Source organism: Taudactylus pleione, unplaced genomic scaffold (assembly GCF_031769625.1).
Source record: "Taudactylus pleione unplaced genomic scaffold, aTauple2 ptg000198l, whole genome shotgun sequence".
Classification (NCBI taxonomy): domain Eukaryota; kingdom Metazoa; phylum Chordata; class Amphibia; order Anura; family Myobatrachidae; genus Taudactylus; species Taudactylus pleione.
The window spans coordinates 10211477-10238645 of NW_028284600.1; the positions used below are offsets into that span (position 1 = coordinate 10211477).

The 27169-nt window shown below is 40.6% G+C and overlaps 1 protein-coding gene across 1 annotated transcript in view; it reads right to left on the minus strand.

Annotated features, from left to right (window-relative positions):
• Positions 1-27169, minus strand: part of LOC148518855 (alpha-2-macroglobulin-like protein 1) — a 120172-nt gene that overhangs the window by 36113 nt on the left and 56890 nt on the right. The window contains exons 16-23 of the mRNA XM_088476940.1: positions 22411-22602; positions 17267-17360; positions 8683-8815; positions 4932-5157; positions 3610-3736; positions 1909-2030; positions 384-444; positions 24-107 (exon numbers count right to left, since the gene is read on the minus strand). Coding sequence (XP_088333066.1) covers positions 24-107; positions 384-444; positions 1909-2030; positions 3610-3736; positions 4932-5157; positions 8683-8815; positions 17267-17360; positions 22411-22602 — 1039 coding nt within the window. The remainder of the gene's footprint in view (positions 1-23; positions 108-383; positions 445-1908; positions 2031-3609; positions 3737-4931; positions 5158-8682; positions 8816-17266; positions 17361-22410; positions 22603-27169) is intronic.

The window sequence follows — 27169 nt, forward strand, 5'->3', positions numbered from 1 at the left end:
CACCTGTACTGTATGTAACTTACCCAACACTGTTACATGAGCTCTCTCAGAATCATCCAGAATATTGTCAGGAACCTTTAGAGAGATCTTCTCTGTCTTAGAGTTACCTGCAATAGAAAGAAAAACTGTTTAAATAGTCAGTGGAGCTAAACATTGTATCACTTACAGATCAAGTCTCACAATGGATACATTTTAAAAAATATCACAATATAAATGTCAAAACTTGCTAAATATATTTAATTCACCTGTCAATTACTGAGATAACGTAGTTAAGAGTGTTGCTCCTCATATTTGTTTGAAATAGGGAAATATTGAATATAAAATGAATATAATGCCATTTAAGATTACAATATAAGGAAAAAAGGAGAAGAATGCAGCCTCACCTTCTCCCTCTTGGATACAAAGGAGAGAGCTGTGAGACTTTTCCTCCAGGACACCTCCAGGCTGAGAATACCAATAAATAAAACCAAAATAACTTAAGAGCAGCAAACACTGTGGTTATTATGGCAGTTTGTATCTGAGTGTACTTTATTTTTCCACAGACTACAACAGTTACAAATAATCATCAACAAAAAATTAATTCTGCATAATTACATAACAACCATTTATTTTGTAGTGTATTATCCAGATTGACAAAATAAAAGTAAATGAACAAAAGGAAGAATACAATAAAAATAGTTGGTTATAATGTAAAACACATCAGCATAATTATAGTGCATGTCCTCTTATAATAAACGAGAGAAGCACAGCTATATGATATAATGAGATGTGTGTTTCAATGGCACTATGGGGATATGTTGGGATATTTTTTAAATGCAATTTAGAACAATTTAATAATATATGTGCTTTCAATTTTAATACAAATGTATCTGGAACCCCTAGACTGTTGATCTAAAAAGGAAACATATTTTTATACTTTTGTTTCAGACAAACCATGTTCAAAACTTCAAACTGTACTATTTTGATACACTTTAGAGTAGAACATAATTTGAAGTAATAGCTTCACTCTAGTGACCAATTTAAAGATATTGTTTGTCATCAGATAGAAAGAAAATGATTTTCTTTTGAGAATTAGGGTATATTTACTAACGTACGGGTTTATAGAAGTGGAGATATTGCCTATAGCAACCGATCAGATTTTAGATATTATCTTCTAGAAGGTGATAAAATATAAGTAGAATCTGAATGGTTGCTATGGGCAACATTTCCACTATAAACCCGCACTTTAGTATATATACCCCTTAAAATGTTTTTGATGGTTTATATGAGTTTGTGCCATTTAAAGGTAATATTATATTTTTCTATTTTAAAGTCACAATTACACATGAAAGTGTGCTTTCTTTAAAAAGAAAGGTAAACAGTTTTAAACAAGTGAGGGGGGATGAGAGGGAGGATGTCAGACAAATATACAGTCAGTCTGTTACATAGGTAAAGGCTCTCATATCTCAATGTGTTATGCATTGATAGGTGTATTCCAAAGCCTCTCTGCTCATTACATCATGTAACTGTGGTTGCCATAGTAGTCAATATTTATCTTTTTTTTCATTGCTACTTTTTAAAACAAATTAGACCATTAAGCTCAAAATTATAGGGCCAAATGTAATCGGGTTAAGAGTTAATGAAACGTGAAAGTTTAGCAGTAAACCCTTACACTTTTTAAACTCGCCCAATGTAACAGAGTCTGAGAACAGGCAAACTCAAATGTTTTTAGATTTAAAACACTCTCATGATTTAAACTCTAATCCAGAAGTTTTCCCATTTTAAAGATAAAACTCGACCATTGTGAGAGTTTACTGCTAAACTTTCACATTTTTTGTACTCCTACTACAGTTTATAACATACAGGTTATATTTTGGTCATATTGATGCATAATCTTGATGCATTGGAATTTAAAAATGACATACTGACCTGCACAAGTAAGGGCTTAATGACTGTGTCGGTGCTGCCTTGTTTAGGGACAACTGTAATCTCATTTTGGCAAAACTCTTTTGTGTTCAGAGCCTCAGTCCTCACAGTGATATTTACCTCTCCTGCATAGGGGTGTAGTTGATAAAATATATAAGGTTAAAATAATGAAGCATATTTTTGAAAAAAAAATAAGTACATAGACTATCCCCGTAGGTGTCATATTTATTACAACTGACAAAAGATATAATTTTTTTCACATCTAATCTGAATGAACATCTAGACTGCTGAGAATAAAGTTACATTGATATAAACCAGGGGTGGGGAACCTTTTTTCTGCCGAGGGCCATTTTGATATATATAACATTATTTGTGGGCTGGGTGCCGGCCACGCCCCCCATGTGATGTCATGAGGGGGCGTGGTCACAATTGCTGGTGGTTACAGCAATGCCCGGAGCATCATGAGGATGCTCAGGGGAGCTGTAAAGGAAGCGTCTTAAGGACTCTCCAGGCAGCACTACTGCATAGATTCTGGCTGCAGGGTGCCATTCTAGGCACCCTGCTGGCCAGATGAGGCTAGCATAAAAAAGCTCCGAGGGCCAGACCAAATGAATCCGGGGGACTTATACGACCCCCGAGCCTGAGGTTCCCCATCCCTGATATAAACAATGGATTTCAGTGAAGCTTTTTCAATGTTAACTACAAATATCAAAATGTTCTACCAGTCACAACAACAACAACAATAACAGTAACAGAGCAAAATAAGGGCCTGGCTCTGCGTCAGATGCATCTGCGGGTTCATTTTCTGTTTGGCTGGAGCAGGCTAGTTACTACCTTACATTAATGCAAGAGTCTCCCCATGTATGCTAAAAATTCATGCAGCTGTTTATTGACCCCCATCCACCTACTGTTTATCAATCCACAGCCGCAGCTGAACCATTTATATCTGGACTTGAAGCAGCCAATACTGGGTGTAAAATGTCCATCCCAGTCAAGTGTTCCATCCCCATCCACATACTACAATCAAGCTTGGTAATTGACTTACACCCCCATGACACTCAGACGGAACAGTTCCATGTCACCGCTCAGTTACCACCCAGGAATTACCATTTCATGGAAAGTGTGTTCAGGCCAGGGCCGGCTCCAGGGGTCTGAGCACCCTGTCCCGGCCCGGTACATAGCGCTCTGTAATCACGTGCGGCTATGCCGCACGCGCCCGAAATTGGGGGCATGGCCTAATTTCCATAGGTGACGTTAGTTAGAGGCGGGCCCGCATGGCATGCCTCCAAATAACGTCAGGCTGGGGGTAAAGCCCAGCCCTCCGTCACTGGCTGGGCTTTCCCCAGCCCTCTGCGGTCCGGCACAGCTGCGGTGGTGGGGGTCCCCAACCTCCCGATTTGACCACCCGCGGGCGACTTCGGCCCACGGGTAGAATAGCGGGGCAGTACTGAAATCGGCATGTTGGGGAGGGGTGCACCCTCTATGGGTGGCGCCCCTGTGTGACCGCACACTTGTCGACGATGTATGGCACAATCCACATGCAAAAGCAATCTCTGTGTTTGCCTGATCTAGCAATTGCGCAGTCACCAATTTCTTTCTCAGCCACATGCGCAACATGCTAAATTCAAAGAGATCCATCTGCATTCCCACTTGTACCTTACTCAGATTCAGGCCCAAACTATGGTCACCAGGATCACACCGTACCCAGCTTAGAGGCTTTCAGGCTCCAGTAGAAGGTTTTGCTCTGATCGGCACACAAGCAGCTGCTATAGTGACAGTCTGCACATGGTGTCTGCTCTAACTCTGGGGTAGGCTGCAGGGTGATTTGTACCTGTGGTGAGAAATTAATAAAATACGCAAATTAAATATTGTAATAGTTGTTCTACAGTATTTTGATGATTGTTCGTTGCTAGTTTTCAAAGCAGTAGAACCTTTATATTTCTCTTTAGCAATTATATAATCTTAAATGTGATGACGTTTTTCAATATAATCAACTGAAGCATTAAGTACTGTAATGTTTATCTCCTCATATATACAACATTATTTTTGCATAGTTAAGCATTTGGATGAATTGGCCACATAATATTATTATTATTATTATTATTATTATTATTATTAGTAATATTTTTTTTTCTATTTCTGTAGTACCAATATTTATGTAGCACTGTACAGAAAATAAAGTTCCTGTCCCATTGGTGCTTACAGTTTAAATTCCCTAATGCACAAGCGCACAACACACACATTGTAGGGTACATTTTAGTTAAGAGCAAATCATTTACCAGATAGAAGGTAAACATACTTTTCTACTCCCCCGGAATGTCAAGGAGACTCACAACTTTTGGGGAGTTCTCCATGACTCCTGGGAGAGCAAGGAACATTCGTGATTACTACCACTTCCTTAGTGATGTGGGTGAGATATGGGCATTGGGGTGCAATTTGCAGAAAATCACATCATCATCTTCATGCCCACCATGGAAAATTCATCACATTTCAGGGATGAGGTAATGGTGATGGAGAATGTGTCACCACCCCAGCAGTGGCCACTTCAACCTCCTCTCTAGAAAAGTCAGCAGCTATGTAAAAGGGGTTGGGTACTGGATGCCGGCGCTCAGGATCCCAGCAGTCAGAATTCCATTCCTGGCATCCTGATAGGGTTAGGATATTGACACCTGTCAGTTGGTATCCTAACCCTCTCCCTAACCCTACCCCTAACCCTCCCTCCCGGTGCCTAAACCTAACACCTCCCCTTATTGTCTAAACCTAACCTCCCCCTCCTCACACCCTAAACCTAACCCTAACCGTCACCCAAATGCTTAACCCTATCCCCTAACCCTCCCCTTAACCCCGCTACTTACCTCCAGAGCCAGAATTTGGTGTTGGGATTCAGGCACTGGTATTCTAAGCACTGGCATTTCCTTTGCCAGGATATTGACTGTATCACATGTAAAAGTACAGTGTACATCACGCTAGAGAACAGATTTTGTTCCCATGTGATACTGTATCTTGCTGATTGACGTATCACTTACCTTTATGCATTGCTGCAAATAGCTAAAGACAGAGGCTTTGAGGGTGAATGACTCTCCTCGCACCACAGAATATGGGAGGGTTAGGTCCACAAAGAATGGCTGGAAAACTCGAAAGGATGATGGAGGAGAGAGTCCAAAGCCACCGGGGCTCATGCATAGGGCTCCTGCATTCCAGTCTGTGATGGTGTCTGGGGCCTTGTGGTGGAGTTCTGCGCTGCCAGTGTTTCTGGGTCAAAAAAAATAAGAAAAGAAAATATAGTGTAGTACAGTAATAGTTAAAATAACCTTTAAAAATCAGTTATTAAAGAAAATAGCTGACATGAGTTAGTGTTGAGTCCAAGAGGGGAACTAAAATGTTCTAGTACAGATACAGTATTTCAAATACAAATATCCCTGATAAATGGCTATAGGTAGTATAGATGGACCTCAGCCAAGGGAGATATTTGTTAAATTTTTCCATCTTATCCTTAAATAACAGTGCTATAGTTTTGTTGTTACTAGGACCTTTTATTGTAAGATGTGCCACTCAGACAATAAAAATAGCAATGGCTTCAAAGCAGTTTAATTCAGTTTAATGGAACTAATGATGGAACAGGTGGTGATATTGGCCAATTTGATTAGTGCAGTTACAATAATAATCAGATCAAAATTAATCAGTTCAATAACAAAAATGTTGATTTGAAACAGGTGGGGGTATATTTACTAAAGTGAGAGTTTTTAGAAGTGGAGATGTTGCCCATAGCAACAAATCAGATTCTAGCTATCATCTTCTAGAAGGTGCTAGCCAAATGTTAAGTAGAATCTGATTAGTTGTTATGGGCAACATCTCCACTTCTAAAAACTCTTTAGTAAATATACCCCGTACCCGTGGTCTGAAAATGACCGCTATCAAACTGTAAGTGTCATAGAGGTCTATTTATCATGCACTGATAACCATTTTTAAGGGATACTGGGAGAGATGTACTAACGGCAAAAATGCGGGAAAACCCCCGAAAATGCAGTTTTCAGGGGTTTTACCGCACTCGCCGTATGTACTAAGCAGCAGAATGCATCGCATCCCGTTGCTAGTTACCCAATAGAAGCCTATGGGCTTCTCAAAGCGACGCTCTTGGCTGGGAGGGATCTGATCGGATCCCTCCCATGAGCCCCCGCGGCCCGAATCCTTCTGCACTTGCGCAAAAGGATTTCTGGGTGTTCAACCCGGAAGTCCCTCTGCCTGGCAGCATCGCAAATGACAGCTCTCATCGGGAGAGGTGTCCTTTGCGAAATCCTTTGTACATACCACGGTAATTAACCGCGGTATGTATGCAAAGTCAGGGGGGATGTACCGCATCGCGATAGTGATGCTTAGTACATCTCCCCCACTGATTACTAAGTCGACAATAAAAATGTTAACATCAGAAGGTTGACATACTCTAAATGTTGACATTCATTCTGAAGACATGCATTTAGGTCTACAGAGTTAAATGGTTAACACGGTGAAAAGGTTGATATTTAATATTAGGTTTTTAGGGTTGGGGTTACTAATACATGTCTACAGAATGATCCTCACCCTAATGACTTTGTCAACCTCTTTATTGTCTATATTCAGATCCAGTCGACCTTTACACTGTCAACCTTTTGTACCATCTCAGACTGCTGATATGCTTTAGTAACCTGTCAACTATCTGCAGTTCTCAGAAGAAATAATACTATGCATGCACAATTCTTGTCTCATGCACAGTACGGACACAAGTTAGTATATTACTGGGTATAACCTTATCGGCTTGTGCGCGCCCAATATGGAGACAAGCATAGCTGTTTAGTGAGAGAGACAGAGAGACAGAGAGAGAGAGAGAAAGAGAGAGATAGAGAGAGGGGAAGAACACATTTAGAACACATTGAAGGCCACTTGATAATGGTCAAATCAATGTAGACGTTTTGTAGTATTTAATTGTAAAGCATTTTACGTGGAAGACATAAGGATATATTTACTAAAGGTTGAATTTGTAGTCGATTTCAAAGTTGACTTGAATCTACTGAAACTGACTTAATACGACTTTCTATTTCACTGTCCAAATCGTTCATTTACTAACATTCAATTTTGAAATTGACTTCACTGTGAGTCGGATTTGGCAGGTCACAGGTGTAAATGCTTTCGGTTTTGAAGTTTCAGTTCAAAACTGAATGCAAATCAAACCTAAAACTGGAATAACAAAGCACTATGATCTATGCAGGCTGCAAGCTATGTAAAAGTTTAGAAAAACAAAACATAACTAGCCATGTACCTCTGAGCCCGTTCAACTTCTGGTACAGATTGGGTGAAAAACTAGTGTGAGGTCCCCCTTCCCAAAAGCATAAACAGCCCGGACCTCTGAGCCTGTTCTGGTACTGGACAATTATGGGAAAAACCGGCATGGGAATCCTGTAACCATCTATGTCAAAATATTGGTTTGATCAATATCCGGTTTTGGTTAGTAATCAGTTTTAAGTCATTTTAAAGTCGGTTTTGCCTTTAGTAAATCTCCTATTTGCAAAAACAAATGAAAATCGACTATAAATAGAACAAAAACACAAAACTGACTAAAATCCATCTTTATTATATATACCCCAGAGTACCTGATTCGGAGATGGGCGCTATTCAGTCGCGGCTGCAATTTGGTATGGATTAGAAACTGCAAAAATATGCAAGTGTTGCAGCCACTGGGATTTGTATTGAGACGCCCACTAGCAGCGTCTCAAGTTTGTTGCTTTCATACACAGACACTTTAGCGGTCACACATTGGCGCTGATTCAGAGCTGGACGCTCTGAAAGAGCGCTCACTCTGAATCAGGGCGTTTTTTTTTTTTGTGCGGCCTCCTGGCCGCTCGCATAGCTGTGGGTGACCACCCACAGCTATAGCGAGCGGCCAGGTTGATGGTCGCGATTGTCTAGACCATCACGACCATCGGGCTTGCGATGAGACCCTTGTGGTAGGGTCTCATGGCCGCAAGCCCCAGAGAGATTTTGGCTCTAACAGAGCCGAAATCTCTCCACTGACATCACTGGTGATGTCAGTGAGGCCGCCCCCAAACGGCAAGTGTTCACATGGGAACGCCTCCGTTTGTGCAGCCACTCCCCCGGCCCACCCACCAAAGGGGGTGAGCTGTCACTCAACATCGACAGCTCGCCCCCTTTGGTGCGAGACCCGGAGCGACGGATTGCCTGTCGCTAGCCGGGTCTTGCGCATGCGCACGACGGAGCCGGCTCTGTCGTGCGCGTGTGCACTGGCCCACCATCGACCCGGTTGCGAGCTCACAGCGCTTGCGACCGGGTCTGAATCAGGCCCACTGTTCGAACCATTGATCTTCTGAGAAACCTACGATCACTCGGAATGTAAGTCGCAACTAAGCTGCCAAAACTTTAACCACTGTGTACGTATTTGCAGAAACGCCTCCGAAACACTCGCAACACACCTGCATTTCATTCAACACCTCGTTACCACCCATACATTCTCCCTCACTGTCAAACAGCCTGCCTCCAAATCCTCGCTGCAACCGCCATTGGTAATCTAACTTGGCATATGCACAGTGCAACTCATATACATGCACAGTTCAAAAAGGATCACTCAACTGCACCAGCACTGTGTCCACCTCTAAATCAGACCCATAATCTCCTCTTAATTCACACTGGCTTTACTGACAATCTGCTCTTTCATTCTATTGTATTTGTTTGCCATCTTGGATTTTTGAAAACATGTCTTTGTTTCAGAGTTTTCAGAGTCTGACTCACCCTATATGGGTTAGCTGCCAAATCCAGGTCTCAGGGAAATATGTCCGCACTTTTTCCACTTTTTTCACTTCTTCAGCCACCGATGGTACTGTATTTACTGCATGTTTGCCTGATCTCTCTCTAGTATCACTTGCTGTAACAAGAAACAAAGCCATGCATAGTTATTTAGATATTAAAGTAAAAAAAAGAACTCAGGGCCTGATTCAGCTTTGGAAATAGAGTGAGATTTAGCACTTAACTGATCATCTTGGTGAAACCATGCTGCACTGCAGGTGGGGCAGATGTAAAATGTGCAGAGAGACCAGATTTGGGAGGGAGGTGTCCAAACTGACATCTAAAGTGCAGCATACTTTTGCCTACTTTGCCTACTTTTGCCTACTTTGCCTACTTTTGCCTACTTTGCCTACTTTTGAAAAAGAATTTCAGGGAGATTGTGAAAGCAGCACCTGTGAGCGCGGTGGTAAAGTGGGCGTGTCCTGCTACATCTGAGAGGCGTGTCATAAAATTGACTTACATCCAAATGTAAATAAGCCCCAGATCAGTTAGTAAGATCTATTTGTTGGTCAAAACACATTCTTACTTTTTAGAAAATGCATGTCTGAGCAGAGCGCACGCTCTGAATGAGGGCCGGCCTCCATGAAAATGGAGCGTCCTCCTGGACGCTCGTATAGCTGTGGGTCACCACCCACAGCCTATACGAGTGTGCATTTTGATGGCCGCGATGGTCGTGACCATCGCGACCATCGAAACTGCGAGCCGGAGCCTGCGGTTGAGGTTTTCAACCGCAAGCTCCGGAGTGATTTTTGCTCTATTAGAGCCAAAATCACTCCCACTGACATCACTAGTGATGTCAGTGGGCCGGCTTCTGACGGGAGGCGTTCCCGTGGGAACGCCCCCGTCAGGGTGGCACGCCCCCGGCACGCCTACCAAAGGGGACGTGCTGTCAATCAACATCGACAGCACGCCCCCTTTGATCAGACACAACGAGCAAAGGACTTTCCTTCGCTCGTCGTGTCTGGCGCATGCGCACGACGGAGCTCCCTCCGTCGTGCGCATGCTCAGTCCAGAACATCGACCCACTTGCGAGCGGACAGCCGCTCGCGAGTGGGTCTGAATCAGGCCCATTGTGCCTTATAATTATAACCAATGCAGGGAAATTATACTAATAATCCCATTTGAATGTATTTTTTGCTGTTTTTTTAATATAACAGCTTCATAATGGGGGTAAGGTGGAATGAGGGAGATTGCTGGACTCTTCAGGGAGACAGGGAGATTGTTACTATTTCAGGGAGTCTCCCTGACAATGAGTTGGCAAGTATGAAGTGCAGTGTAATAATAATGATGTGCAGTATTTGTGGGCTACATACAAAAGCAGCCAGTATTTATACTACATGCAATAAAAGTATGTATTTACACCCCTTGCATTGCAACATGGTTTGTCCAGGTACACAGTTAAGTGCTAATTCTCACTCTATTCCCAAAGCTGAATCAGGCCCTCAGTTCATAACATTGTACCCCACAATTCCTAATTACAGACACAGGGCCTGATTCAGAGCCGGAGGCTATTTGCGGACGGTCGTTCTGAAAAAAGGGGCCGGATATTTAAATTAAGCGCTCGCTCTTTGCGGTCTGTTGACACCTCTATGTCTGAACGAGCGAACGAAACATGCACTCGCTATTTTGAAAAAACGCCCCCTGGCCGCTCGCATCATACGTCATCTACGCTATTTATTAGATTCATTGAGAACATCGAACGGCGTATGAACTGCTCGCTATTCTTGTGGTAGCATTTTCCTACCGCAATCATGCAAGCAGTTCAGGCTAAAAGACAACCAAGTGACGTGGTCGATGACGCTGCTTTGTTAATTATGCACACCCTTAAAACGCCCGTTTTGACCGTTTGGCACGCCTGCGTTCGGATCTCCACTCCCCATTTTCAAGCACCTTCCCCTGTTACCACCCACAAACGCCTCATCCTGTCACTCATATTAGCAGGCATTCGCTATTTTGCGAGCACATGATTTCTGACCGCACTGACTGGTTGGCGCATGCGCATTACAACCCATATGCATGCGCAGATGTGCGAACATCGCTCGGAGCGAACGAGCGGCCGCTTACGAGCGGCTCTGAGTCAGGCCCACAGAACATTACAGGACATGGACAAGGTTTAAAAACATTGGCCCTCATTCAGAGCCGTACGCTCTGAGCAGAGCGCACGCTCTGAATGAGGGCCGGGCTCCATTTTCATGGAGCGTCCTCCTGGACGCTCGTATAGCTGTGGGTCACCACCCACAGGCTATATGACCGTGCATTGTGATGGTCGCGATGGTCGAGACCATCGCGACCATCGAATTTGCGAGCCGGAGCCTGCGGTTGAGGTTTTCAACCGCAAGCTCCGGAGTGATTTTGGCTCTATCAGAGCCAAAATCACTCCCACTGACATCACTAGTGATGTCAGTGGGCCGGCTTCTGACGGGAGGCGTTCCCGTGGGAACGCCCCCTTCAGGGAGGCACGCCCCCGGCACGCCCACCAAAGGGGGCGTGCTGTCAATCAACATTGACAGCACGCCCCCTTTGATCGGACACAACGAGCGAAGGACTTTCCTTCGCTCGTCGCGTCTGGCGCATGCGCACGACGGAGCTCCCTCCGTCGTGCGCATGCTCAGTCCATAACATCGACCCACTTGCGAGCGGACAGCCGCTCGCGAGTGGGTCTGAATCAGGCCCATTGTTGCTTCAGCTGTCATAATACTCAAATAAGTCGCAGGGTGGCAGAACCCAAGGGTTTGGTGCCTTTGTAGGCAATGGGGAGGAGATGATGGTATAAGTCAGAACAATCACATGGCAAAAAAGACACTGCTTGTGAGGGCTTACAGCTAAAGGGGAGGTATATACAGACAGGGTTGACACTCAGGTGAGAGAGTGATCGAGGAGCATTGTGCAGTGGGTTAGGATGAGAGCTGGGAGGCTTTGACAAAGAAGTCGGTCGAGGTCCAAATTGAAATTTTGTAGAGAGGTGGAGAGTCTGTATGGGAGAGCAAGAGTTCCAGAGGAAGGGAGCAGCATGGGAAAAATCTTGGAAGTAGAAGGAAGTATTCAGTAGGGAGGAGTGGTGTCATTTATTTGTGGAGTGAAGTGGGCTACCAGGAGTATGAAGGGCAGTAAGGTAAAATATCTAAATACAGGAGGACTTGGTTATGGCTTTTTAAGGGAGTGTGATACATTTGAATAGGGTTCTGAAGGTGAAGTGGAGTCAGTGGTGGGTTTGTGGGATTACATTTGAAGAGGAAGATGAGCCAAGCAGCAGCATTGAGGAAAGATTGGAGTGGAGAGAAGTGGAAATGGGAAAGCAGATAAGAGAAGGTTACAGTAGTCCAGTCTAGAGATGACCAGTGAATAAATGAGGGTCTTAGGGCCTGATTCAGCTGAGGATGGAATTGCAAAGCTGCACATAAGCAGCTTTGCAATTCCAACCTTGCAATTATGGTAATGCAGCAGGAAGCATTACGACTCCAGCATTCATTACTTATCCAAGCTGCGTTGTACAATGAAGCATCAGATAATCTGCAAGCACATCAACCAGCAAAGTGACCCATGGGGTCACGCAAGCTGGCCACCATCGATGAGATAAAGAGGCCAGGAAATCTCTATCAGCCAATGAAGGTCTTGGCCTCTTCACTCTCCCTCACCCCTCCAACGGCAGCAACATGCCTCCATTTTGGGAAACGGAGGCCATTGCTGCCGCCTCCTCCCCAGAAATGGCAGCAGACTGTTAATCACTGACAGTCTGCTCCTGGACTGTGTGCGATCATTCAAGACTTGTGATGCACATGTGCAGTACGGGTCTGACACTTGCGCAAATTCCCAACAATCAGATATCTGCTTTCTGCAGTGAACTGCTGAATAAGGCCCTTAGGCCTCCATTTATTAACGAGTTTTATCACCAAAACGAGTGATAACTTTAACTGTGGGCCAGATGTACTAAGCTCTGAAAAGTGATAAAGTGGAGAATGATAAACCACCAGCCAATCAACTGCTAACTGTCATTTTTCAAACACAGCATGTGGCATGACAGTTGGGAGCTGAGTGGCTGGCTGTTTATCAATCTCCACTTTATCACTTTTCAGAGCTTAGTACATTACCCCATGTGTATGATAAGTGGTGCTCCAGCCAATCAGCTCCCAACTGTCATTTTTCTAACAGTTGACAGTTGGGAGCTGATTGGCTGGAGCACTATTTTATCATACACAGTGAAATTTGTCACTCGTTTTGGTGATAAAACTGGTTAGTAAATGAGGTCCTTAGTGTCTTAATTGCCTTCATGGTGAAAACAGGTCTGATCCTGGAGATATTTTTGATATGGAAATTGCAGGACTGTGAAAGATATGCACTTGTGGGCTAGAAGAGATGTTGATGCAGTCTATGGATAATGAAATTGTTGGAAGTGGAGTTATTTGGGAGGGTGGAAGATTATCAGCTCAGTCTTAGACATGTTAACTTTAAGGAAGCACTAGGATATCAAGGAGGACATCACATTTTTATTTAATGTTTAAACTTGTACTAACATTCACAAATCCAAAGTAATTTATTATGTACAAAGCAACAGACTCAGAAATACATAATACATACTACATAGTCCAGGACCAGAGCATTGTGTCCCTCCTGGAGAGGGTCATGTTGGGAGGTATGCTACTAGTCGAGTTATTATCATGTACAGTACCTTTGTAATAATTACTATGTGTGTTTTTTTACAGTGGTGTGTGGTGTTTATGTCTGGACCCCTCCCCTATCCCCCTGGTGATGGGTACACACACAACTCCTTAGCCACGCCCCTCCGGATCTATCAGGATGTTGGCACATGGTGCACGCCATGATGATGTCATTGCACCTCTAATGGCGGTGGTGGCTGTTGCACCTCTAATGGCGGTGGTGGCTGTTCTGCATGGGGTGATTGTAGGTAAGTTTTGTGTTTTGCATTTCTTGATGAAATTATGTAAATCATGAAATGTTAAACATCCTCTGCGGTGTCTGGGTTGTTTTTTTTATATATTACAGTAGATCATCGATTCAATCTCCTGGAGTGCCATCCATCTGCCAATATATATACTATATTTTATATATATATATATATATATATATATATTTCTCTCTGTCTCCACCATGTCCTTCGCTTTCTCTCCCCCTGACACTTTTGAACATCTCCTCTCTTCTGTCCCCTCTTTTTCTTCCTTTCCCATCCCAAGACTTTCTCTTCACTGCCCCCTCATTATCTCCTGTGCATCACTGACACTGGTGAGAGGGGTCAGAGTTCATTGAAATTGTCATTACTTGCCAATGGGATGACATCATTTTTACCAGCAAACCTGCCCTGGTCCAGTTTGCTCCATGACCAAAGATTTAGGGGCTCATTTATCAACAAGTTTTTATAATATGCATCAAAGTGTTAAAACTTGTTATGTATGATAAATAGTGCTCCAGCCAATCAGCTCCCAACTGTCATTTTTCAAACAGATGCTACAGTAGTTGTGAGCTGATTGACTGGAGCACCATTATCATATACAACACGTTTCAACACTTGTGTATTATAAAACTCATTGATCAATTAGTCCCTACATGTATTAATCAATCAGTGGCAATCAGCGGCAAGTAACTAGAAATCAGGGTGGAAATGATTGTACAGTAGATCATAATGGCAATAACCCTGCGCTCTAGCCTTAAAAAAATACTAGCACTATAGTCACTTAGACATGCCACAAGAAATGTAACATTTAGAAAAAGTTTATAGCACATCAAATTACACAGTAAATACATAGCATATGTGAAATATAATAAAAACACATACAAATAATGCCCACTGAAGGTGCAAAATCCATATGTGCACAAGTCTTTTATGGTGCAAATAGAAACAGTCGTTCCTTACTGAAAATATGAATCCAGCATATACAGAATAAAGTTCCCGATAAATGCCCACGTTTGGGATCACTTTGGGGTTCCAAGTGGAACAAAGCCTGGCTCAGGTCAGCAGTCAGTTCGGAAGTTGGATGAAAAACCGAACTTGAGTTTTGGATTGCATGTAAACAGGTCCAAATGACGTTGTCTTAGCTTTTTGTTTTGATTTTTTAAATAATTTTTATTGATTTTTAAGGAAAGCAGAACCAAAGCATAATGATAATTTAGAAGAACCAAAACATAGGGCTCTGCGCACATCTCAAGTTTTTTTACTATATATCACAAGGTGCTATGTTTATATGATAATTTCTGTGTAGTTTTTGTCCTAAAAAAATTATTAAATGTAAACTTTCTTGTGGCATCTACTGCATGAGTGTCTATAGTACTATTTTTTGAGGCTAGAGAGCTGGTTCATTATATTTCTAGTATAATTTTATTAGGCTCAAATAAAAATCTAAAGATGATTGTACAGAGTGTCTTTTTCTCTCAAAATGTGATCCTTTTCACATAATTCAAACAACTAAACAAAACTACATTGCTAGTTTACACTGACCACTTGAGTTTTCGCCATTTATTCCTCTATGTAGGCAGGGCCAACTCCAGGGATATCTGCGCCTGTGTCGTCTGGGTACAATGCGCCCTCCAGTGACGTTATTTGGGGGCGTGCCTGCATAACACGCCTCCTGTGTAACGTTAGGCTGGGGGGCGAGTCCAGCACTCCATCACTAGCTGGGCTTCCCCCAGCCCTCTCCCAGACCTGAATGGATGCTGCGCGCATGCGCACAGCATCCATTCAGCTACTCCGGGGTCCAGTACCGCCACACAGCCGTGGCGGTGGGGGTGTCCGACTTCTCCACTAGACCACCCGTGGGACACTTCGGCCCACAGGTGGAACAGCGGGACAGTGCTGTCCTGCTGAAATCGGGATGTTGTGAGGGGTGCGCCCTCTATAGGGTGGCGCACCTGTTCAACTGCACTGGTTCAACACCCCATGAGCCGGCCCTGTGTGTAGGGGTTGAATTTGTGTAAAAAGGGCACTACTATGAGCAGTGACAAATTTTCCTCACGCAAAGTTCTGTTGTGCTTCTGCATCTTTGTAAGTTTGTTATACCAATTCATGTATGATTAACCACTCAACTGACAAATTCTTTTTCCAAAAAACGCTCCAAAATTGTCGGTTTCTTTTATGATTGAATTAGGTCACGAACATAATTTTAAACTTATCCATCACTATTTTATTTGAAAAAAATATTTTTTTAAAAACACAGTATGCCATACAAATAGCAATTTTTATATTATACTGTAGTGATGGCCATTGACGGCTGTACCATTGATGGTTCAACCATCGTTAGAAGCCATCAATTGTTTTGCGATTGATCGAGGAGATCTGTGTCACCACAACTGCCGATGTTTCCTAAACATCGATTGAGGGTTGCCATCGATGGTGCAACATTGATGGCCACAAGCAATGGCAAACCACTTGTCTTCAGTCAGACCATTGATGGTTTGCAAACCATCGATGGTCAGTTGCCATCCCTAATCAGAGGCTCTGCGATAATCATCGATCGATATATATATATACACACACACAGTATATATCTATCTATATATATATATACACACATACATATATATATATTATATATATATATATACACACATACGTATATATATATATATATATATATATATACACATATGTATATATATATATATATACGTATATATAGATATACATACGTGTGTATATATATATATATATATATATATATACATATATATACATACATATATATATATATATACATATATATATATGTATACATATACATACATTATATATATATATATACATATATATATATATATATATATATAAATACCATCAGATCCGGCACTCCTTGTAAAAAGCGTTACTTGGCTGGTTGCCCACACTCATGTATGAATGTACAAACCCCTCATCTGTGTGGCACTCCACGCAAAAGAAAGACTCAGTAGTCGTGGCTTGAAAGAGTCAACGTTTCAATGCCTATATAATTGGCATTTTCATCAGGACATGAAAATACAGAAACACGTCTTACCTTAAATAAGGACACCCAGTGAACCAGCCTCGCTGTAGCGTGGTCCCGTATATATATTTTTTATATTTGTTCAAAATGATTTATTGCCCGACCACTGTGGCCAGCAGTGATCGGGCACACGGGGACGGGGAGGCGGAGCTGAGCCCGGGCGAACATTGCAGCAGCCGCGGCTACCAGAGCCGCTGCTGCTGCTCCTCCTGTGGCGCCGGAGTCGCAGCGGGAGCATCTCCCGCTGGCAGCCCGGATACAGAGCAGCGGCGATGGCTACCAGAGCCGCTGCTGCTGCTCCTACACAGTGTTCGATCACTGTGGTGCAGCGGGGAGAAGGTGCCAGCCAATCTGCTCCCAACTGTCATTTTTCAAGCACAGCCTGTGAGATGGCAGTTAGGAGCTGATTGGCTGGCACCTTATCACTTTTCACTCTGTCTCCTAACACTGCTTAGTAAATAGACCCCCAAGACTTACTGTATAAGATCAGAAATGTATCTTTCCTCAGTAGGAAATAGACTATACAGTAGATCATTTAGATAAAAGTATTTCTACAACAGTCTTACCTTGTGACTTATAATCTATAGATCCATATTGTACATATACACATTCCTCAGGCTTCTTAATTTCTGCACTTGTTATTATTTTTAAATGCATGTCCTGTAAGAAAGTGCAAAGTAACAATATTATTTGTGTAATTACTATTTATTTATCATTTTCAGACATTGGGTTATGTAGTATTACTGTACATGTTTGTTTGGATGACTCGTTTTCACTAGGCTTGAATGACAAACATACTCTTTTAGGTAACTTGCCTGAATTTTGACTTAAAAATTGTGAATTACACCAAAGTCTTTAAGGGTTGAAAAATAGAAAAAAACATGTTTATGTTTTATGAGTGCTAGGGACCTCTGAACGACTAATTAAGATTATTAATTACAAAAGACCCAAAGCCCTGGTGAATCAAGAGTTGTACTCAATGCTCTCAATTACCAGAAACCCTATAGTGTTGTGGCTGGATGAGAATTTGGAAAAGGAGCATGTTTTACATTTTTATTTAATTACCAAATTTTAAACAGTAATAGTCCTGTGTAGTCATGTCCTAAAATATGAGCTGTAAATGAGAGATGGAGCAAATACCAGAGTACACAGACAACAGTGTTCCAGTGAAAGATTATAACTATTATTCTATTTTATTATTATTATTATTATTATTATTATTATTATTATTATAACCCTCATTCTATAATGTACTGTATGGTATTTATTTGCTGATTTTCATATGTGAAGAACTTTATAAATAAAGATGTGTGTGGACCCACATGTTTTGGTTTTGGCAAAACCACGCTGAATTGTTTTGGTTTGGGTTGTGGCTAAACAACTCTCAAGTGCTTTGGTTCAGTTTTTGGATTTCTGTAAAATTGATAAAAACAGGAACAATCATGTAACTTGTTCCTACAGTATTATTAACTTCAATAACATTCAATTGCAGTCAATTTTGACCAACTCACAGCACCTGAAATCATGAGGGAGGGTCTTAAATGCAATCAAATATATGCAAGAACCAGTTTTTAGATCCGAGTTCTGAACCTGGCGAGAAGACCCGAGTTGGCACTCGGTGCTACTCGGAACCCCGAAGTGATCTGATCTGGGACTCCAAAGTTTGTGTGTGGTCGGTTTTCAACAAAACCAAACGGCTTATCTCTATACAAAAATCCATTTGCCAATTTATACTTTTTAATGTAATTCTGAGGTAAAAAAAATGAGATCTGCTCTAATCTCCACCTAAATGAAAACTTCATGGGAAGTTCTACAAATTCTGTAATGGGAGTTAGACCCTTTGTTATCAAAAACATGTAATGCAACATATTCCAGTGTGCTTTCTAGCCATTACCAGAAGTAATGTTGTAGGCTTATTTGGTTCTGGAATATCATAAAAAGCAGATCTCTAAATACAATGGCACTCAAAGCAGAGATCTTAGGCAAACTTTGATATTATTTCAGTGCATTGTAGACAAATGGCTTTAAATAAATATATTATATATATATATTTATATATATATATATATATATATACACAAAAGAGGGGCACTCAATTCACTATCTAGGTGGTGGCTGTCCTATGTGACACTATGATGTGCGGCTGTTATTCTTGATAAAGGTCCGAGCTAGGACTGAAACGTCGACCTGATATGATATGTATGTATAGTTAAAAATACTTTATTTTTTCATTTTTGCAAAAACCCTAGTGAGTGCCCCTCTTTGTTGTCTCTACATTGTGGATGTGTTCAGGGTCCTCATTTTTGGATGCTACCCCAGTTGCTGTGATGGATTATGTTTAATGAGAGTGCGGCTTTATTGGAACATTTATGTATATATATATATATATATATATATATATACAGTCAGGTCCATAAATATTGGGACATTGACAGAATTTTCATATTTTGTCCTCTATTCACCACCGCAATGGGTTTGAAATGAAACAAACAAGATGTGCTTTAACTGCAGACTTTCAGATTTAATTTGAGGGTAATTACTTCCAAATCAGGTGAACGGTGTAGGAATTACAACGGTTTCTATATGTGCCTCCCACTTTTTAAGGGGCCAAAAGTAATGGGACAAACTAAACAATCCTATATCTAACTTTCACTTTTTAATACTTTGTTGCAAATCCTGGAACACATAGACATCACCAGACGCTGGGTTTCATCCCTGGTGATGCTCTGCCAGGCCTCTACTGCAAATGTCTTCAGTTCCTGCTTGTTCTTGGGGCATTTTCCCTTCAGTTTTGTCTTCATTAAGTGAAATGCATGCTCAATCGGATTCAGGTTAGGGGATTGACTTGGCCATTGCATAACATTCCACTTTTTAGCCTTAAAAAACTCTTTTTTAAGGCTAAAAGGCTTTTGCAGTATGCTTCGGGTCATTGTTCATCTGCACTGTGAAGCGCTATCCAATGAGTTCTGAAGCATTTGACTGAATATGAGCATATAATATTGCCCAAAACACTTCAGAATTCATTCTGCTGCTTTTATCAGCAGTCACATAATCAATAAATACAAGGGAACCAGTTCCATTGGCAGCCATACATGCGCACGCCATGACACTACCACCACCATGCTTCACTGATGAGGTGGTATGTTTTGGATCATGAGCAGTTCCTTTCCTTCTCTTCTCTTCCCATCACTCTGGTACAAGTTGATCTTTGTCTCATCTGTCAATAGGATGTTGTTCCAGAACTGTAATGGCTTTTTTAGATGTTGTTTGGCAAACTCTAATCTGGTCTCCCTGTTTTTGTGGCTCAGCAATGGTTTGCATCTTGTGGTGAACCCTCTGTATTCACTCTTGTGAAGTCTACTCTTGATTGTTGACTTTGACACATATACATCTACCTCCTGGAGAGTGTTATTGATTTGGCCAACTGTTGTGAAGGGGTTTTTCTTCACCAGGGAAATAATTCTTTTGTCATCCACCAAAGTTGTTTCCATGGTCTTCCGGGTCTTTTGGTGTTGCTGAGCTCTCCGGTGCGTTCTTTCTTTTTAAGAATGTTCCAAACAGTTGATTTGGCCACACGTAATGTTTTTGCTATCTCTCTGATGGGTTTGTTTTGATTTTTCAGCCTAATGATGGCTTGCTTCACTGATAGTGACAGCTCTTTGGATCTAATATTGAGAGTTGACAGCAACTGATTCCAAATGCAAATGTCACACCTAGAATCAACTCCAAACCTTTTACCTGCTTAATTGATAATGAAATAATGAGGGAATAACCCACACCTGTCCATGAAATAGCTTTTGAGTTGATAGTCCCATTACTTTTGGCCCATTAAAAAGTGGGAGGCACATATAGAAACCGTTGTAATTCCTACACCGTTCACCCGATTTGGATGTAATTACCCTCAAATGAAATCTGAAAGTTTGCAGTTAAAGCACATCTTGTTTGTTTCATTTCAAAACCATTGTGGTGGTGAATAGAGGCCAAAATCTGAAAATTCTGTCAATGTTCCAATATTTATGCACCTGACTGTATGTGTGTGTGTAGAAATCTGGGGTATCAAAACAGCTGTATGACCAATAGAGGTGCAGGGATTAAAGGCATCACCATATATCTGTGTTTGTCTAAAAAAAAATATTTCTATCACAACTAGGCTTTCCAAAATCATAGAAATATACCTCAAATCTGTAAATTATTCTGATGTAATTTGAGATACCTTAGGACGTATGGTTTAGGAGAAATGAGGTATCTAATCAATCAAACATCCCAGAGCAATTTTTTGTACAATAATGTTATAGCTTAAATAAAATAATTTAATGTGAACATACCATATTTCACGTGGCTACCTCACAGGGCAAATTATGAACAGTTATTTGTGCTTAGCTTAAAATTTACAGGGGTGGCACAGGCTTGGATTCTGGGTTATTAACGGTCTAGTCATTTATCAAGGACTGGGTCATGACATCACTAAGGGGGGAAGCTTGGAGCATTTTGCTCTGTGTTAGACTTGGGGGATCAATTCTAAGATGAAGCATTTGCTGCCATACCCCAGCCTAGAATAAGCCAAATTAGTTCTTTGTAAGTTTTTCCTTTTTATTACAAAATTGTAACACACATTTGTCTATGTATTTTGTATTATTTCGATCATTTCTGTAACTAAGCAGTGTACTTTATTTGTAAATAAATTGTTAATATCATTGATTGCTAGAAGCAGGGAGAGACCTACTAACTGATATCTACAGTAGTTTGTGTCAATGAGACTGCCAATTTGGATAGAGTGTTAGGGGACCTGTGGTCACTTTGTTTTTTCCATGGGTGGTGACAGTAAAGAGATGTGTGTGGTATAGCGGGCAGAGTGAAAGACTATTAATTGTAAGATTTATATTATAATCTTCCCTCAGTACATCAGGATGTAGTGATCTGGTTGATCACAGTCCTGACTCTAGTGTAGTACCAGCCAGAGTGATACAGTTATTGGCTCTGACCTAGTCTGAGTCTAATCAGAGATACCTATAGAGGTCCCTGACACAATATAATAGTACATATATTCTATTAAGCTCAATAGGAGTGCCTGATACATCACAATTTTCATACTGTATGTACTAAACCTATAGTACTTTTAGAATCAACTTGGAGGTCATTATGGGATTCTATGATTATGTTGTTTTTCTAAGATTAAGCAAGTTAAATTTTAGCTAAATGTCAATAGTACTGTAGATATATTATGCAGCATGCTCCTTCTCATCTATATTTACTCTTATAATGCATATCTGACTTGTCATGTTAATCTGTTAATGGGTTTTTAACTATGTGACTATCTGCATGCAGAGTATTTACAAAGATGCCCTCATATTCCTATCCTTTTTGTGGAACCATTAGTTTTATGTTCCAAAATGACATGTCAAAGAAGAAAGATGTGCAAAAAGATATCAATGTCCTATATACCTTCAATAACCTTAATGCATAATCAGATAGTCTGGCTAAAGGTCTTCTGAAATGGTACCAATTTCATTCTTGAACTTGAGCTGTTCTAAAGTATTATTTATTTCCAAAATAAAACATATTAAATGTTTTACAGTGATGAGATTTTCTGGCCTGTGGAATTTAATACTTTGTACAGTATGTGACAAATTAAATTAATTTATTTATATATTTTTTTAACAACATTTCATACAATATTCAGTTTGCGAACAATCACTGTCTGCAAACATACCTTAAACAAGCTGTATACGTCAACATCGGTTTCCTCAAAGTGCCATGGTCTTCCGTACGATCTAAATAACTGTCTACGAGAAAGTCCAGGAAACATAGGTGGTTGTTCATAGTTGAAATCACATCCACCTTCATTTTCCTGGATACGATAATCATATCCTCCAATATCCCGAAAGGGGAAGAGATTATAAACCTTTTAAAAATAGAAAGTAAACATTTAATTGGCGCTTGTGACAACAAGATCTTTCTAAAAAAGTTCAATAGCAGTCTACTATCACTTTCTGAGACTCTTGGACAAGCTTATTATTTCCCCAACTGTGTCTCCTTAAAACCTGGACTGTTAGTGTGCCTTGAGGACTGAGGTTGGAAAACACTGCTCTAGACTATAGGAAAGGAATATTAGACTGTTCTTTCATGAAAATAACTTTTTTTTATAACGGCTCCTTGAAGCAGTGGCCAATCGGAATAGCCAGTATCATGAGAGCCTCTAATAAATTTGGTACAGCATATTGTGCAAATGCACCTTTGATCTGATCCATGAGGCTCAACCTGAATATAACTCTTAAGAGCCCAGTCATCAACCTGGGTGTCACAACGCCGCCGAATCCAGGTTGCTCCTACCAGGTCCGGCGACACTGGAGTCCGGGCTGGTGTGTGACAGTGGGCGGGAGATCCCTGGCACCCGCTGTCAGCTGCTCCTTTTCTCCCCCAGCGGCTGTCTGCAGGTGGCCGCGGCTTCCTTAGGAGCGCGCACGACGCTCTGTTAAAGCATTTAAAGGGACAGGCACCAAAGTAGGGAAGCGCTGATTGGGGCCAGTTGAACTCTGACCTATAAAAGGAAGTTCCTGGGAGCACTCCAGTGCCAGAGTATAGGCTCCATTACCATACTCTAGCGTTCCTGTGCATATCCTGATAATTGGTTCTGACCCTTGGCGTGTTTTGAGACTCTGATTCTGTCTGACCCCTGGTTCTACGTTGATATCTGGTTTTGACCTCAGCTATTCCCTGTGACCCGTTTTCATCTGCTCCCTGGTACTGCTTCGTCCGTTTGGTTCTGACCCGGCTAAGTCGACTACGCTCAAGTCTCCTGTATACCGACCAAGTGCCAGGACCTGTATAGGGAAAATTAACCTTAGGGCTGCGACCTGTGTGTTTTACGCAGCTAAGTCCATACCTTCTTGCGAGGGTCCCTGGTGAAAACCGCCAGCACATTAGACTCTGCGCCTCAGGAATAGGTCTAGCCAATTCCCTGAATATGGGTAGCATCCACTATCTGCCCATGAGTTTGTGACACTGGGGGATAAAACTTTAGTGGGAAATAGTGCTTGCAATTCTCTGAAGTTTTTGTACATTTGCAGTCTCCTGAAAATCTGTCCGTTATATTCAAGTTTTTTCAGGAGTTGTAGAAACTGAAGATAGGGAGCATTAGATGCATCTTCTTTGACAACCACTCACTGGGACAAATCCTGAAGAGCTAAACTGTAGTCGGTTGTCTACCTTTCATTGTGCCAGATCCTAAGTTTAAAGTCTAGGTATAAAGTTATGACAGTAACTGCAAGGAGGTGATAGGATCCTAAAACACCTTGCAGAGATACCACATTTCCCTTAATATTTTTTATGCATATCAGTACTCAAATGATCCCAGAATTTACTCTCAAGGTAGTAGAACCTTAATACCCTAATATATTGCTTGACTAGTTGTGGACAATACATCAATGATATAGAAACTTATGTAGGCAGAAGATAAATGTAAAAAGATAGATTTTACAGGCAGTAATAGTTTATGTAAATAATCCACTTTGTACTGTATGTGTAATGTCTGTACAAGGACACAGTTTAACCTGAACTCAAATAGTATTGATGATGACCTAAGAATCAACCCTGGCAATAAGCAGATAGTGTCCAAACAAGGCAATGGTTAAATCACAGTCAAAGTTCAGAGGCAGGCAACAGACTGGAAGATCAAGTCAAGGTCCAGGTATGGGGCAGGCAGCAGATAGAGAGATATTCAGTAAACTGAGGTCAAAAAGCCAGAAGACAGAATAAACCTTATCAGTCCGGGTCAGTAATAGGAATCAAAAATAGTAGCAAAAAAAAATCCCCTGAAGCACAATCAAACTTAGTGCTAATACTGTATAACCAGTACTGAGTGTGTTGACTTCCTGCCTTAAATATACACAGCCTGCGGAAGGCTGGCTTTGAGAGTAGGCACATTGATTATAGTAAAGTATAAAAGACCAACAGGCTAAATAATAAGGAGCTGCTATGGCTCAATAGGCTGGGCCAGAATGGGATTGAAATCCCGACATCGGCTGCCCGACAAGATGAAAATCCTGGCAGGTAATTATGCTAACCTCCCCTGCTTCCCCCCTAACCCTAACCTTACCTTAGTGGTGCCTAACCCTAACCTCCCAACAGGGATGCGTAACCCTAACCCCCCTTACCGCTTCCTAAACCTAACCCTTCTGGGGGGTTCCTAACCCTACCCTTTCCCCGGGGTGCCTAACCCTAACCACCCCCCCAAAACCTAAGGCTTAGCCTGATAACTGGCCTAAACCTAACCCTCCTCCCCTGCATGGCTAACTGGACGGGCGCCCCGTACATACCTCGTTCGGGCACGCGTCGTCCTGGATTCCAGTGTCAGAATTATGATAGGTGTCAGTATTTTGACACCTATCATAAATCCCTAGTCAGGATTGTGATCTCCAGTTACATAACTACATCCTGGCTGGGCCACTGGTCTTGAGTTCGCACAGTCCTAGAATCAAATCCTGTACAGCATAAAAGCACTTTTTATCATGGGATCCAGATACTGCACTTACAGTATAATAGCACTGCAAGGGTTCAAATGAAGGAATACATTTTCCTCACAGTACACTACACCATAGGGAATGTAGGAAAAACTATTTATTTGTTTAGTAATGGTGGAAATATTTAGTAAGAAATAAAGGTGGCACAGAATCTAATTATTAATATAATAAAGAGGACATTAAATTAATCATTCTATAGGGATACACATTATAGTTGAAAATAGAGTGCAAAAATATTATACAGTTACTAAAGAGGTACAGATTATTATAATTCTAGTAAACGGAGTAAATATTATTCTTCTAAAGGGGCTGCAGAGTATTAACATGTTACAAAATGGAGAATATATTATTTGATTAATGTCAAAAGAAAGATTATTATTTGGCTAAAAATGGCATAGATTATTCACAATTTCTCAATTAAATTAAAGGGGGTCATTATTTTTATTATTACATTAACTTTATTCAACTAAAGGAGTTATAGATTATTAGGGGCTAATCCTATTCCATGCAAAGTGTGCGAGTTGCCATTGCAAAAGCGTTAAAAGGCCGGCAACTAACTGGCACTTCACATGGCCCACTCCGAGCCTTAATTTGCTGAATTTTGCTCTGAGCCCTATGGGGTTGCGAGCAATTTTTAGCAAAAAGGTGCTTCCGTAAAGTGCGGACATTGCCACAATGACTTGCACAAGTGAGATCATCGCAGGTAATTGAATCAAGCCCTTAGTTTTCATCTAAAGAAGTTACAAATAATAATAATAATATTTTTTATTATTATTATTATTATTATTATTATTATTATTATTATTATTATTTGATCAAAGGGGAGCACAGATTATTATTTATATTAGACTTGATATTTAACAATTAAAGGAGGCACAGATTATTATTTGACTAAAAGGGACACAGGTTATTTTTATTCAACTATAAGGGTCTTAGATTATTCTTTTTTAGCTAAAAGTGTCAATAATAATAATTATTATTATTATTATTATTATAATATATGGGTGTAAATATTATTATTCTGAAATTAAAGGAGGCACAGATTATATTATATCTAGAGATGAGCAGTTTGGTTTTGGCTTGGTTACATTCAGATCTAAAAACATAATCTTTTTGGTATAGTATCTAGGTGTCACATGTTTTGGATAACCAATATGATCAATTTGATCTTGTGCTAATTTTGGCACAAATAGCTGCTCATCTCTATATTTTTAAGACAAAAGAACGCAGAGTACACTGTTATACTAAAGGGGCATGCTTTATTATTATTATTATTATTATTATTTTGCTAAAATCATCAGAAATTATAATTAATCTACTAAACTGTGCACAATGGATATTACTATTAAAGGTGGCACAGAATATTATACAATAATATAGGAGGATAATACTAGATGTATTCAACTAAAGGAGTCATAGGTAATTATAATTATTATTATTATTATGATTATTATTTGATCAAATGAAAGCACAGATTATTATTTATATTAGACTTGATATTTAAAAATTAAAGGACGCACAGATTATTATTTGTCTAAAAGGGATACCGATTATTTTAATTTAACTAAAAAGGGCATAGATTATTATTATTTAACTAAAAGGGAATTATTATTATTATTATTATTATTATTATTATTATGCTATAGAGAGGAGGAGAATATTATTATTAGACTTAAAGGTGTAAATATTGTTATAAAATTAAAGTAGGCACAGATTATATTATATTTAAAGATAAGCAGTCTGGTTTTGACTTGGTTACATTCCAATCTGAAAACAGAACCTTATTAGTATCCAGGTGTCACATGTTTTGGATAGCCAATATGATGAATTCAATCTTGTGCTAATTTTGGCAAAAATTCCCACTCATCTCTATATTTTTAAGACTAAAGAAGGCAGAGTATGCTGTTATACTAAAATCATCAAAGATTATAATTATTCTACTAAACTGTA